Source organism: Callorhinus ursinus, unplaced genomic scaffold (genome assembly GCF_003265705.2).
Source record: "Callorhinus ursinus isolate GAN/ISIS: 27379988/994484 unplaced genomic scaffold, GSC_fseal_2.0 scaffold18, whole genome shotgun sequence".
Lineage (NCBI taxonomy): Eukaryota > Metazoa > Chordata > Mammalia > Carnivora > Otariidae > Callorhinus > Callorhinus ursinus.
In genome coordinates, this window is record NW_027397080.1 from 1,256,064 (window position 1) to 1,269,785 (window position 13,722).

Below are 13,722 nucleotides of genomic sequence, written 5' to 3' on the forward strand. Positions count from 1 at the left end.
TAAGAGATTCCTGTCCTATAGGAGTGACAGCAGTCAAGGCAAATTGGGAGCCTGTGTCTTAGAGTTCTCTTTCATGGCCTCCAGGAGGTAGCTCTTAACTGAGAGCAGAAGTTCACTGGTTTTGTCATTTGAGTGCAGGTTTTGAGGGCTATAATGTACTGACCCGTTTTCTGTTTGTGTGATTGAGTTTCTGCCCTTCTGCCAGTTCTTCTTTGGCATCAGCTAGTCTCTTGCTGTCCAAATTGCTGTGTGACCAGGTTAGAAAAGAGTTGCTTTTAGAGGAAGTTGGCCATGCTACAAGGCAGGCACTTTAGGGCCAAGTGGCCCAGGACACCACCATGACCAGGCTTATATAAATAGTATTGTTTGATCACTGATGTGGGAACTATAAGCCATCTAATATGACTTCTGTGTAAGAGATGATTTAAAAGTAAGAGATGATTTAAAATCTTCCAGAGAGGTATAGAGGAGTTTTGTACTTGCCCAAGAATAGCTGTCATTTCATTCTCCACCCCCAACACCTACACATGCACACATACAGACATGCATACCAGACTCACACACCCCTTCTGTCATGAAGGAGAGGTGAGGGGGCTTGTTATAAAACAAAGTTTGTAAAGGGGACGCAAGCAATCTGTACTCTCAGAGCAAATAAGGCCTAGAGCAGTAAGTCCTTGGCTACCTCACACGACAATGATTCTTGTGTTCCAAACAGCAGTACTGCCCCTGAGGGACCCTGGCCATTGGTTTATAAACTACTACAGAGAAAATAGCTTTAGGGAGGTGGATGTGGGGCCCCTGGGTGTGGCAGGGCCATTTGTAGTCAGCTGCACTGTTACTGAAGCAACATTAAGGTGGCAAGTGGAGGGGTACCTGGGTGGCTCAGTCGGTTGGATGTCTGACTCTTAGTCTCGGCTCAGGTCATGATCTCATGAGTCATGAGATCAAGCCCCACATCAGGCTTCCTGCTCAGTGAGGAGTCTGCTTGAAGATTCTTTCCCTCTGCTCCTTCCCCTACTCTCTCTTTCTCTCTGAAATAAATAAATAAATCTTAAAAAAAAAAAAAATGGCAAGTGGAATCTGATGACTAGCTGAGGCCTAGCTATGAGGAGTCCTTTACCTTTTTTGGGACCTGTAAGGGTTGGGACCTGAAAGGTGGTATCTTTTCATACCTTTATTAGGCTTTTCTCCTTCCTTAGAATGTTTTAGAAAATCAAGACTAACTTGCATTTGTTCTAGGCAAATGGGTAGGGTCGTATCAAGACACTGCCTTAGGTTGATAGCCTTCTTTCACCTTGAACATGCAGCCAAAATCAAATCTTTGCATCCTATTGAGAGAACATCATATCTTCCAAGGTGGAGGGAGATCCTGACCAGTTATCTATCAGTCATGTAGATATTTCCCCCACACTTACATGAATGTCTCCTATGCCTGGCACCATGAATGAAGGAATATTAGAAAAGGACAGTTTCTCACTTAGAGGTACTTATAGTCTTGTTGGAAAATAATTAAAGAACAACCCGCAGCATTTAATAATTAAGTGTTCAGCTTCAGACTGTAGGTTTTCAGGGAAAAGAAAGATCACTAGGTTAGGGTGGCTGGGCTTTCTGGAGCAAAGCTCCCCCAACGAGTTCCTAAGAGCTGAACCTATTCCCTTTTGTGCTTCCAAAGCACTTTGTCCCACCGTGCTACTATCCAAGTGTAGCTCTGTCTGGGCTTGTCATGTTGTATTGTAAAAATGACTAACCTCTTTGGATCTATTGAATAAGAACACTATCCTTTGGTTTTCCTAATAGGGAGTGGGTATTCCCTTTAGATGAGAAATTAGGAATTTAGGAGAAAGAACTCCGTGTCTCTGGGCTGTGAGTTTTTGGGTCTGAACTCTAAGGAGGTATTGAGGATACTTCCAGTGGTGAGAACAAATGACTTTGCAATCTGAAGACAGGTTGGGAGGTGCACTATAGGGAACCTCAAGTTCAAGAAAAACAAGTAGATTTTATAAGCCCGACCATCCCATTCAAGAGACTGTGTTCATTGCCCTTTAATCATCTCTGAACTTTTGGTAGTTTTGTCTGAATGTTTCAGCCTCATTGTAACTGTGTTGCAGGGATTAGGGAGAGGGTTGTATGGCCACGCAGAGCAGCCCCACCCAGGACACCTGTGTGGTGGTGACAGTGACCATAAGAATGAGAAGTCCCTAAGGGATAAGTAAAGCTAAAGGGACAGAATAGGGCTTTAAGGTCTCCAGATGGTCTCATTGCCACCCTTGAATCTGAGTTTGATTTCTTTAAGGACAATAAAAGGTTTACTTATATTTTAGTTGTGTATACATCATATTATGTGATTGTTCTGTTGTGTTGTATCTCCCACCAGTATACACGTTTCTCAAATGTTCCTCTGCCTCACCCTTTTATTCCTAGCAGCTAGCATGGGCGGCGGTGGGGGCGGGGGGCGGAGGGTGTTCCTGGCCTTCTTTCAGAGAATGCAGTTGATAGCACAGAGGCCAAACATCTGCTTGAGAACTTGGATTTTGAATCCCAGACCCAGTTTGTCCCACCTCTCCAAATGATCTAAGTGCTCTTGGGACCTTAATATGTGCAATCTGTAAAGCAGATTCTGTCCTTGACCTCACAGGAGCCATCAGCCTGGGCCTCTCAGACCAGAGATGACAGGAGGGACTCACAGTAGTGGAAACATGTTCCGGGTGGGTAAACCAGGGTAGAGAGAAGCAGATGCTTTTTTCCAAGTGATCATGAGCCTATACTAGAGGCAAAAAGGATCCCTAATTTCCTATCAGAGTGACTCCTAAAAATAGTATTGCCTTTGCAGGGTTCACACGTCATAGTTGCTTCAACACTACTTTCAAGAGTGAAAAGTCTCAGGGCACCTGGGTGGCTCAGTTGGTTAAGCGTCTGCCTTCAGCTCAGGTCATGACCCCAGGGACCTGGGATCGAGCCCTGCTTGGGGGGAGGGGTTTCCCTGCTCGGTGGGGAGCCTGCTTCTCTCTCCCTTTGCCTCTCCCCCTGCTTGTGCTCGTGCTCTCTCTTTCTTGAATGAATAAAATCTTAAAAAAAAGTGAAAAGTCTGTTGGATAGAGCTGTTCAGTCTAATTTTGTAATTACTTCTAAGAAATAGCCTGATACAGATTTGTGCAGTGATGATGCTGATAATTTACTCAGTAAGAAGTGGAATGTAGGGTGGCTTTAAAAATATTCAGTTCATGAGCTCCATCGAGAAGTGGCAATCACCACACACAGGCTTTTACCAGTAGCTTAGGAGTAACTAGTACAACTAACTATATGTGAGTTTTGGCTTGTAGGAATGGTCAAGAGAGCAGTTTGTTTCTGCTTTAATACCATGACTACCCAGGATTGGGCAAGCACCACCGATCTCCTTTGGTTACCCCTAGGAGTATGGGTTATGAATTGTACCTCTATTCTTGGTTGTTGGGTTCTGGTTTTTGGTTTTTCATTGACTCCAAAGAGGCCACTCTGGTGATTCTACCAGAGTGAAAAGCCTATTCAGCTATGGTTTTAGGCTCCACCACAAAACTAGGAGCAGAAAATGCCAATTTTCAGAGACCAAAGAGAGCATGAATTAGGAACAAAGTTGAATGCTGGAGAGATAGAGAGTGTTAGGGCACCCTGTAGTTGTTTTTTGGGGCTTGTTTGTTTTTATAATGAAAATTTATCAACGGCTTTTGGGAACCATTCATACTGGGCTATTAGAAGACATAGTATTGGAGACATAGAAATTACTGGAACCCAGTCTGTACCATCGATGGTGTCTTAGTCTGGTTGGGAGATAGCTATGTGAAGATATTACATAAGAGCTGTGGTAAAGATACGGGATCACAGGGTGGGATAGAGAGCAAGGGTTGGGACACGTTACAGCAAACCAGATAATCTTCTAAGAGACTTGGACCGTAGCAGCCTCTGGGGCATTTAGGAGGGTATTTCAGTCTTTGATCTCCCTGTGCTGTGAAAAGAACCTCTTAACCTTTCTTGAGATGTAGAATCAGTACTTTCCTCTCTGATCCTAACTGGGTTTATGGAGTGGATTTGTTGAGGGGTGAGGGGAAAGAGGTAATGGCACATCGAAAGCCATTTTGTTGTTGCAGAGATAGCTTTAGCTTGGAACTAACATTAACAAATGGACTTGGCGTTTCTCCACTCAGGTGGTTTTATTCAGTGCTAATACTGACTATGTAGCTGTTCTAGGAGACCTCAGGAACTGCTCTGAGGTGTCTATTCTGGCCCAGTTCTGAAGGATCTGTGTTAGCTTCCAGAGATGCATTCATGGTCACCCCTTTGAGTCCCTTGTCACCTCAGTCCCCACAGTGGAGAGTTGAATATATGATTAGTGTATGCCTTTGGCACATGTGAAAAGAAGCCCAGGTGTTTCAATTATCTGCCCAAATTTTCATATAACAAACTTTTGCTAGGCCCTTTCTGTGTGTCTGTGCTAGGTTTGAGACACAGAGATGAATGGGATCATTCCGTCACTGAAGAAGCAAATGTAAAAGTCTCTCTGCTGTAGTGTGATGATTTCTAATAGGGGAGGAATGCAGCAGTAGGGCCTAGGCTCCTTTTTGAACCTGAAAATCAGGAACCTCTCACCTCAGGGAGGTCTGTCTGAGCCTCCCTTATGTCTGATGCTTACTCTAGACAAGGATACTTTCTTTCTTTCTTTTTTTTTTTTTTTTTGAGAGGGAGGTGGGGGAGGGCCGAGGGAGAGGGAGAGAGAATCTTAAGTAGGCTCCATGCCCAGCATGGTGCCTGACATGGGGTTCAACCTCACAACCCTGAGATCATGACTGCGAAATCCCAAATTGGACACATAACCAACTGAGCCATCCAGGTGCCCCAAAGACACTTTTGAATAAAGCATTCTTCGTCCTCTATGTAATGGACCTTGTATTCTACACAGCCTGAAAATTGGTCTGGCTTCTTCAGAACCCCACAGTGGTCTGAGCTTCATATTTTTTTCTTTTTTAAGGTTTTATTTATTTATTTGACAGAGAGACAGCGAGAGCAGGAACACAAGCAAGGGGAGTGGGAGAGGGAGAAGCAGGCCTCCTGCTGAGCAGGGAGCCCAATGCAGGGCTCGATCCCAGGACCCTGGGATCATGACCTGAGCCGAAGGCAGACGCTCAACGACTGAGCCACCCAGGTGCCCCAAGCTTCATATTTTGTACTCTGTAGCCAAGTAGTCTATACTGGGGCCATGTCCAAGTTAGGTGAGAAATGCAAGCATTGTACTAGTTGCTTTTGGATTGGCCAGCATTTGAGATAGTGGCTGGAGGCCCAAGTGAAGGGGTCTTATGGTATTGCACACAGGGCTGCCTGCTCCATGGGCCCTGGCCCCTGCTGCTCTCTTAAGACTGCATTGCTTCTGCCATGGCCTTGCTGAAGACTACATTGCTTCATTGTAAAAGGGGAAAGCTTTTCAGCCACTTTCTGGGGAGGGTAGAATCGTGTGAGAACGCTTTAGAATTAGGAGTCCTAGGTCTTTACCACTTACGGTTGTAAGCTTTGTTTTTCTCATCTTAAATGTAAAAATCTCAGATCTGCCCACCTGACAATGTTGTTTTGACTGTGTTTGTGAAAAATGTTTTGTAATTCTTAGGGTACCATATAGACAGAAGTGGGCAATCTTTCCCTTACCCATTGGGCTAGGAAGTATTCTCTGGGCCATCTCCCTCTTAAAATATCACTGCTTTCCTAAAGTTTATAGTCTCTAGCCATAGGAAGGCACTATACAGACTTCCATTATAACATGGTAGATGCAAAGGCTACAGAGAGGACAGTGCATAGAATGCTTTGAATAGAGGGTATTTAACCCAACCTGAGGGTACAGAGCAGGCTTCTTGGAGGAGATGGCGGCTGAGCTGAATCTTGAAAATTGAATTCTACTTACTTTTTTTATTTTTTATTTTTTAAAGATTTTATTTATTTATTAGAGAGAGATAGCAAGAACAGGAACACAAGCAGGTGGAGTGGGAGAGGGAGAAGCAGGCTTCTGGCCGAGCAGGGAGCCCGACTCAGGACTCAGTTCTAGGACCCTGGGATCATGACCTGAGCCGAAGGCAGATGCTTAATGCCTGAGCCACCCAGGCGCCTTGAATTCTACTTATTAATTTAGTTTAATTATTATTAGTGCACATGCTGGGGGTCATATTCTAGACCAGAGCAGACACAGGGGATTGCATAAACGAAGGCATTAGCGGCATGAACTGCGTGATGTGCAGACTGGGAGGGAGGAGTGGTAGGGAATAAGAGTTGAAAAGAGAGGACTCTGATCATATATTGTCTAAATTGGATTTAATCTTCTAGATAGGAAATGAAGAAAACCACTCAGCTTTTTTGAGATATACTTCACATAAAACCAAATTTGCCCTTTCAAAGTATATATTTCAGTGGCTTTTAGTATATTCAGCCATCACCACTATCTAATTTCAGAACCTTTCATCATTCCAAGATGAAAGCCCCACACTCTATTCCCTTCCCCCTTCAGCCTCCGGCAACCACTAATCCATTTTCACTTTCTATGGATTTGCTTATTCTGGATATTTCATATAAATGGAATCATACAATATGTCATTGATGGCTTTTAAATAGGGGAGTAACACAGATTTACATTTTACTAAAGTCATGCTGGCAGGAATGAGGAAGGTGGGTTATGGAGATCAAGCCTGGAGCAAGCCAGAGAGACCAGTTAGAAGAGCATTGCAATTTTCAGGGGAGGAATGAGGAGGACCTGATGCAAGGGTAGTGGAGATGAAGAGGGAGACACCGATTTGAAAAATATTTATTATTATTTAAAAAAATTTTTTTTAAAGATTTTATTTATTTATTTGACAGAGAGACAGATGCAGAGAGAGCACAAGCAGGGGGAGCAGCAGAGAGGGAGAAGGAGAAGCAGGCTCTCGGCCTAGCAGGCAGCCCGGTGTGGTGCTCGATCCCAGGACCCTAGGATCATGACCGGAGCTGGAGGCAGACGCTTAACCGACTGAGCCACACAGATGCCCCCAATTTGAAAAATATTTAGAAGCTAAATTAGTTGGAGTTAAAAGTAAAAAATCTAGGGTGAATCCCAGGTTGCTCTCTTAGCTAACTGGGTGGAAAATGGCAGTATCAGCGGACATAAAAATACAGCTAGAGTTTTAGTTTTTGAGGGGAAAAGGTGACTTCAGGTTTCCATGTATGGAGTTCAATATGAGTAATCCAGGAGATGTCCAGAAATAGAGTGGATATGCAGATCTGAAGCTTGAGGATAAAGGTCAGGTCTGATGATATACAGTTGGGAGTCATCAGCACAAATGGAGCCCGAGAGATATAGGCCCAGGATAGAACCCTGAGAACATCGGATGGGAGGAAGTGCCTGCACTGGAGCCTGCAAAGTAGCCAGAGGTAGAGAAGGAAATCCAGAACTGCGGTGTCACAGAAGCCAGGAGAGGAGGATCAAAAGGGCACAGGAATGGCCTCTAACTACCCTCTAATAGCTGGTCTGTTCACTCCAGGACCACAACTGATTATTCTCTGCACACCCAGTATTTTTTGTTTTAAAGATTTTATTTATTTATTTGAGAGAGAGAGAGAGAGAGAGAGAGAGAGAGAGAGCGTGGGGGGGGAGGGGCAGAGGGAGAGGGAGAAGCAGGCTCCCCGCTGAGCAGAGAGACATATGTGGGGCTTGATCCCAGGACCGACCTGAGCCGAAGGCAGACACTGCACCAACTGAGCCACCCGGGTGCCCCTGCACGCCCAGTATTAATATGATTCCTGAATCACATATAAAAGTGTTGAAAGAAGTAATCAGCAATGTCAACAGCAGAAAGATCAAGTATATAAGAACTAATTTTGTCTATTGAACTTAATGCCATAGAAGTCATTGGTATCCTCTGTGGGAACTCACGGCAGAAACCCATGAGGAATGAGTGGGAGATAAGGAAGTAAAAACAGCAAGTGTCGCCAGCCAAACCTCACTAGCCTAGACCCCAGTAAGGGCAGGCTCTTTTTTTTTTTTTTTTAATTTTTTAATGTTATGTTAATCACCATACATCATTAGTTTTTGATGTAGTGTTCCATGACTCATTGTTTGTGCATAACACCCAGTGCTCCATGCAGAACGTGTCCTCTTTAATACCCATCACCAGGCTAACCCATCCTCCTGCCCACCTCCCCTCTAGAACCCTCAGTTTGTTTTTCAGAGTCCATCGTCACTCATGGTTCGTCTCCCCCTCCGATTTCCCCCTGAGAGCCCAGCAGGCTCTTAAGAGCAGGCTGGGAGTTTCTGGAAAATCCCACAGGGGCTAATCCATCAGGGTTCCTCCACATTTTTCTTATCACCTCAAATACAGACTCCTAAAGTTTGGCTCTTTTGGTTTGCAGTATCCCATCTTTGTCTTTGGCTCCAATGCCCAGCTGTTGACTGTGAGAAGCTGTAAGAGGGGCAGTGGTCACCTCCAGACCAGAGGCAAACTGGGTAGCCTTGTCCCATATTGTGGGGCCCCGATCATCCCTGCCTTAGCCATTTCTCAGCTGTTCAGAGCAGCTACTGTGAAGTCACTTACCCCTACGTGGGTGGTTTGCAGTGAGCGGACAGTAGATGGCCATGAACATGAAGCTGGGGCAGAAACCGCACGGCTTTGACAAGGGCAGTGTACTGTGGCCATATTCTTTTCCTTATCTGCTGCTCCCAGGCTGAATTTCTGAGAGCTGTTTCTGAGCAAATATAAGTAGTACTTTAGCCTGAGCCTTGGAGACAGGAGCCTGAGTTGTTGGTGAAAAGGGAGGAGGGGAGAAAAATACGTGACAGATCTGAGCCGCCACTGCCTCACAAGCCTGTGCCCTATAGCCTGGGGTTTGGCTTTTTAACAGGCAAGCTGGCCTAGGGCCCATCTTCTCACAGCCATAGTCAGGGGGTGCTGAGCCAGCACGACTTGATGGGAGGGCCAAAGCCAAGACAAGCACAAGGATGGTCCTGCTCGAAGCCAGGGATGGGGCATGTCTACCTGGAACCCGGAGCGGGAGAAAAATCACGGGCTCCTTCCAGCTCAGGCAGAGAAGAGGATGATCATGTCGAGGCCAAAGGAAGGGAGTGATTGTACCTGAGGTGGAGGAAGCGGGAGGTAACTTGGCACTGCCTCGGCAACAGCATGCCAAGCCTGGTTGCTGTTTTGTGTTTATTTACAAGTCATTTGTGTTCATCCTTTCGATGGTTTGGTGAACACATCCTGAGCCTCTCTCATGAGTTGGGTGTTATGAAGAGGGAAGGCCTGAACCAGAACCTGCTCTCTGCTGGGCTGTAAGAGGAAGTTGCGGAGAGGAGGAGTTAAAGGAGTTGAGAAGAGAGAGAGGTTGGTGAGAGCTGGAGAGGACAATGTGGAAAGGTCACTTACCTTGAAACACATAAAATCTTCTGAGGTGAAAAGGAGAGTTGGGAGAACATTCCAAATGAAAGGGAACAGTATAAGCAACAAGAAAAACTTGAAGGAGCTGTTCAGGCTTCAGGAGTCCAGCTTGTCTGTGACAAGTTTGGATAGAGCTGTGTGCATAGGAACAGCAGGGGAGGGGGTTGGTCAGTTGGTTAGAGGCAGATCATAGACTGAGAGGAAGCTGGTTGTGATCTTACAGGCAGTGAAAGGTAGTGCAGGCCTGAGCACTTGTCTTAGGCTTACATTACTTACATTACTCAGACTCGCCTTTGGGTGTCCGCATTCTGAGGGAAAGAGGATGGGAGGCCAGGGGCCTGATTGTCTTCTTCCACTAGATTGTAAGCCCCAAGAGGACAAAGATGTCTATTCATTGAGGTATCTCTGGCACTTAGAACCATGCTTAGTATATAGAAAACAAAGAGAAATATTTGTTTGAAGCATATGAATCTTAGGGCAGCCACCCAAGATCCAGGCCTAAGCCATCTCCCATGGCTGACGGAGCCCCCAAGTCTGACCACTGGGGTCAGCCTAAGAGTGTGGTTTCACCAAGGAGGAGAGGCCAAGGTGCCCTGTGGCAAGGAGGGGTGGTGGTAACCTTATGGCTGGCTGGTCCCCCTTCTGAGCCACATTTCCTTCTTCTTTGGGAACCCTAGAACTGCCTGATAAAGAGGGATGAGAATGGTTACTCTGCAGTGGTAGCTGACTTTGGCCTGGCTGAGAAGATTCCTGACGTCAGGTGGGTAGCCCTAATAGGTACTGGGGTCACAGAAGGGACTGAAGCAAAGGGAAGACTCCAGCTTCCTCCCCAGAGGCCAGAACTTGGTCACAGCTCAATCCCAGCTCCCTAAATATGGTCAGTCTTAGTGCCTATCCTTCAGGGAGAGGAATTCCCAGTGGTCAGATATCCCATTGCACCAGCCAGTGGCAAGCTCATTATCCATATAATCTCTCCTCCACCCCCACCCCACAGCATGGGGAGTGAGAAGCTGGCCGTGGTGGGCTCACCCTTCTGGATGGCACCTGAGGTTCTCCGAGATGAGCCCTATAATGAAAAGGTGAGTCTGGGGACCCCGGGGCCTGGTTCTCCTTAGAACCCACTCTTAGCAGAAGGTATCCAGGATCACCCTATATGTTCCGGGTGAGGATCTCTATCCTTCTAAGAGCAGAGCTGGTACTCGGCAGCTGCCCAGTAAGTGAACTGAATGAAATGCACATAGTAGGGCTCAGGCCTGGGCTAGTGGACCTGAGGGGCAGAAACCCCACCTCTCACCCCACTGAGAAGGAAACTGAGGTCTCATTACCCACCAGGCGGACGTGTTCTCTTACGGTATCATCCTCTGTGAGATCATCGCCCGCATCCAGGCTGATCCAGACTATCTTCCCCGCACAGAGGTGAGCTGCAGGCATAGGGCACAGTGCCAGTGGGATGGGGCTGGTTTTGAAGCTATGGAACTGTTGTTCCCAGGGTGGAGTTGCTGAAACTGTCTGTATGGTTACTTCGGGGCAATTCTCAGCCTCTCCTAAGCAGGCCAGGATGGGTGGAGGGATTAATGACCAGTTTACCATGTCCCATCCCTACCATACCTATCCACAGAACTTCGGGCTAGACTATGACGCTTTCCAGCATATGGTGGGAGACTGTCCCCCAGACTTTCTGCAGCTCACCTTCAACTGCTGTAATGTGAGTGTCTCCCTCCCTTTCCCTACCCCCAGCTTTGGTCAGGGGCTCGCTGAACCCCTTTCATCTGGGTAGGACTATAGGAGGAGGAGCCTCCTTTTCACTGATGAACGGCAGTGCCCACAGCTCCTCCTCCAGGCCTGACAGACTTGTCGAGAGCCCTGGACCAAGAAAAGGAAAATTCCTCTGTATTATACAGTCCTCAGCCTGCAGGGTAGACTCACCACTTCTTGCCCTGGACATTGATAGAGCTCTGGTCAGGTTTCAGTTGGACTTTGGGTCCAGCTGATCTTAAGGCCCATGGGAAGAGCTTTTGTTAGCCTTCATTTTATACAGCTCTGGGGCTGGACCCACCTGTCATGACCAAGGGGTAGCTGGGCTTTGTCCAGGTAGCTCCCAGAAACATGTTAGCAAGAACAGAACAAACCAATGTAAGCATACCCTTTTGGATGGTTCTGTGCCCACTGAGAGGATAAGACATACAGAAAGGGTGCTGACATGGGTGGGTATGAGACAATAGCATCTTCCCTGACCTTAGCTCTGGGAATCACTCTCATGGTCTGGGGCCTTTAGAAAAGATCTCTTAGCTGCGTATCTGAATCTTAGAAGATGCCAGAAACAGACTCAAATGCCATCCTTGGGGTAGAAGATAGGAGGGCAGGGCTAATGGCTGGTGTGGATGACTACAGATGGACCCCAAACTGCGCCCATCCTTCATGGAGATTGGGAAGACCCTGGAGGAAATTCTGAGCCATCTACAGGAAGAAGAGCTGGAGACGGACAGGAAGCTGCAGCCCACAGCCAAGGGTAAGAGATTAGACCAGAGTGTTCCACCTGACCGCAAGGGAGGAAATTAGGATGTGGGGCCTTCCTTTCTAGGGCTGATTGTAGGAGCCCATGTCCAGAAGAAAGGCAAAGGGCAGGGGATGATGGAAAAAGTACTGGACTCTAAGAATTGTGGCACAAGGTGCCACTTCCGTTATGACTAGTGGGAATAACCCTGATTTGACTCGTTTTTTAGGACTCTTGGAGAAAGGACCTGGGGTGAAGCGACTGAGCTTACTGGATGACAAGATCCCTCCCAAGTCCCCACGCCCAAGACGCACTATCTGGTTGTCTCGAAGCCAGTCAGACATCTTCTCCCGTAAGCCCCCACGTACAGTGAACGTCTTGGATCCGTACTACCGGCCACAACGAGGTGGTGCTGCCTGCACCCCCAAAATCAACCCTTTCAGTGCTCGCCAGGACCTCAAGGGTGGCAAGATCAAGTTCTTTGACTTGCCCAGCAAGTCTGTCATCTCCCTGGTGTTTGACCTGGATGCACCAGGGCCCGGAACTCTGCCTGTGGCTGACTGGCAGGAGCCCCTGGCCCCACCTGGTCGCCGGTGGCGTTCTTTGCCTGGTTCACCAGAGTTCTTGCATCGAGAGGCCTGTCCATTTGTGGGCCGAGAAGAATCACTATCTGATGGGCCCCCACCACGCCTCAGTAGTCTCAAGTACAGAGTGAGAGAGATCCCGCCATTCCGAGCATCTGCCCTCCCAGCTGCTCCGGCCCATGAAGCCATGGACTGCTCCGGTCCCCAAGAAGAAAATGGTTTTGGGCCCAGGCCCCAGGGGGCCAGTCCATGCCTTGCAGGTGCCTCTGAAGAAATGGAGGTAGAAGAAGAAAGGCCAAGAGGCTTGGCTCCAGTCCCTTTCTCTGTCTCAGGCATAGGCCTGAAAACCCAGGGAAAACAGGATGGGTGAGAGGGGTTAGTCCCCAGCTCACCTTGAGGGTGGACCTTCCTTTGAAGCCACAGGGCCCCCTTGGTGCACAGCCTTGACTCTTCCCTGCGGCCTATAGAGCAGGCAGGCCAGGCCAAGCCAGGGTCAATCTGGGGGCTCCAAGTGCCCAATGGCTGTGTATGGGGGGGGGCAGCAATGAAAGCCCTTCCTAGTTAGGGCCAACAGCTGATACAAAGCTTCTGAAATCCAGCAAGGAGCTCTGGCTCCCATCCGACTCCCAGTGCACTTCCCCAGACAGGACCAGAGGACTCCTAGTTCTAGTTTGAGCTGGCAGGCAGCTAATACCCCAGGTTCTTCTCCCACCCCAGGTCTATCTTTTGCCCTTTCCTGGGTCATATAAGCTACTGGATGGAACCTGGAGCTAACAAGGAAGCCATAAAAGGCATGGCTATTTCTCAGACCTAAAGACCGGGGAGCTTCTTGCCAGGACGTCTAAGACACTTGAATAATTGCTGTTTGCACTTACTGCATGGTCAGACCACGTTACTTTATTTTCTATGCAAGGGGAGGGTGAGGCAGCGTGGTGGTCATGGCTCTTAGCTAACCTATTCAAAAATCTTTTCCAGTTGATTAATCTATTTTCATATTTATGAAGGAGTCTTAATGTTTTGCCCCATAAAACTTTCAACTTTGTGGTTGGGAGTGGGGCTGGTTTTGTAGGCCTCAGGGCCTGCTCTATGTATTTGTCAACATGTGATACACTCAGTTGGTTAAATGGTTTATACATGGACTGATTTTCTTCCTTTCCTGCTATGGCTGGAGCTGTGGGAACAGTCTGTTCTTACAGAGCCGCGATAAGAAATAACCAAAGATGAAGCTGGT

At 47.4% G+C, this 13,722-nt stretch overlaps 1 protein-coding gene across 1 annotated transcript in view; it reads left to right on the forward strand.

Annotated features, from left to right (window-relative positions):
- The window catches only part of TESK2 (testis associated actin remodelling kinase 2), a 137,224-nt gene extending 123,633 nt beyond the window's left edge, over window positions 1-13,591 (forward strand). The window contains exons 6-11 of the mRNA XM_025855801.2: window positions 10,091-10,173; window positions 10,408-10,492; window positions 10,746-10,829; window positions 11,032-11,118; window positions 11,805-11,922; window positions 12,137-13,591. Coding sequence (XP_025711586.1) covers window positions 10,091-10,173; window positions 10,408-10,492; window positions 10,746-10,829; window positions 11,032-11,118; window positions 11,805-11,922; window positions 12,137-12,861 — 1,182 coding nt within the window. The 3' untranslated portion in view covers window positions 12,862-13,591. The remainder of the gene's footprint in view (window positions 1-10,090; window positions 10,174-10,407; window positions 10,493-10,745; window positions 10,830-11,031; window positions 11,119-11,804; window positions 11,923-12,136) is intronic.
- Window positions 13,592-13,722: the final 131 nt, after the last annotated feature.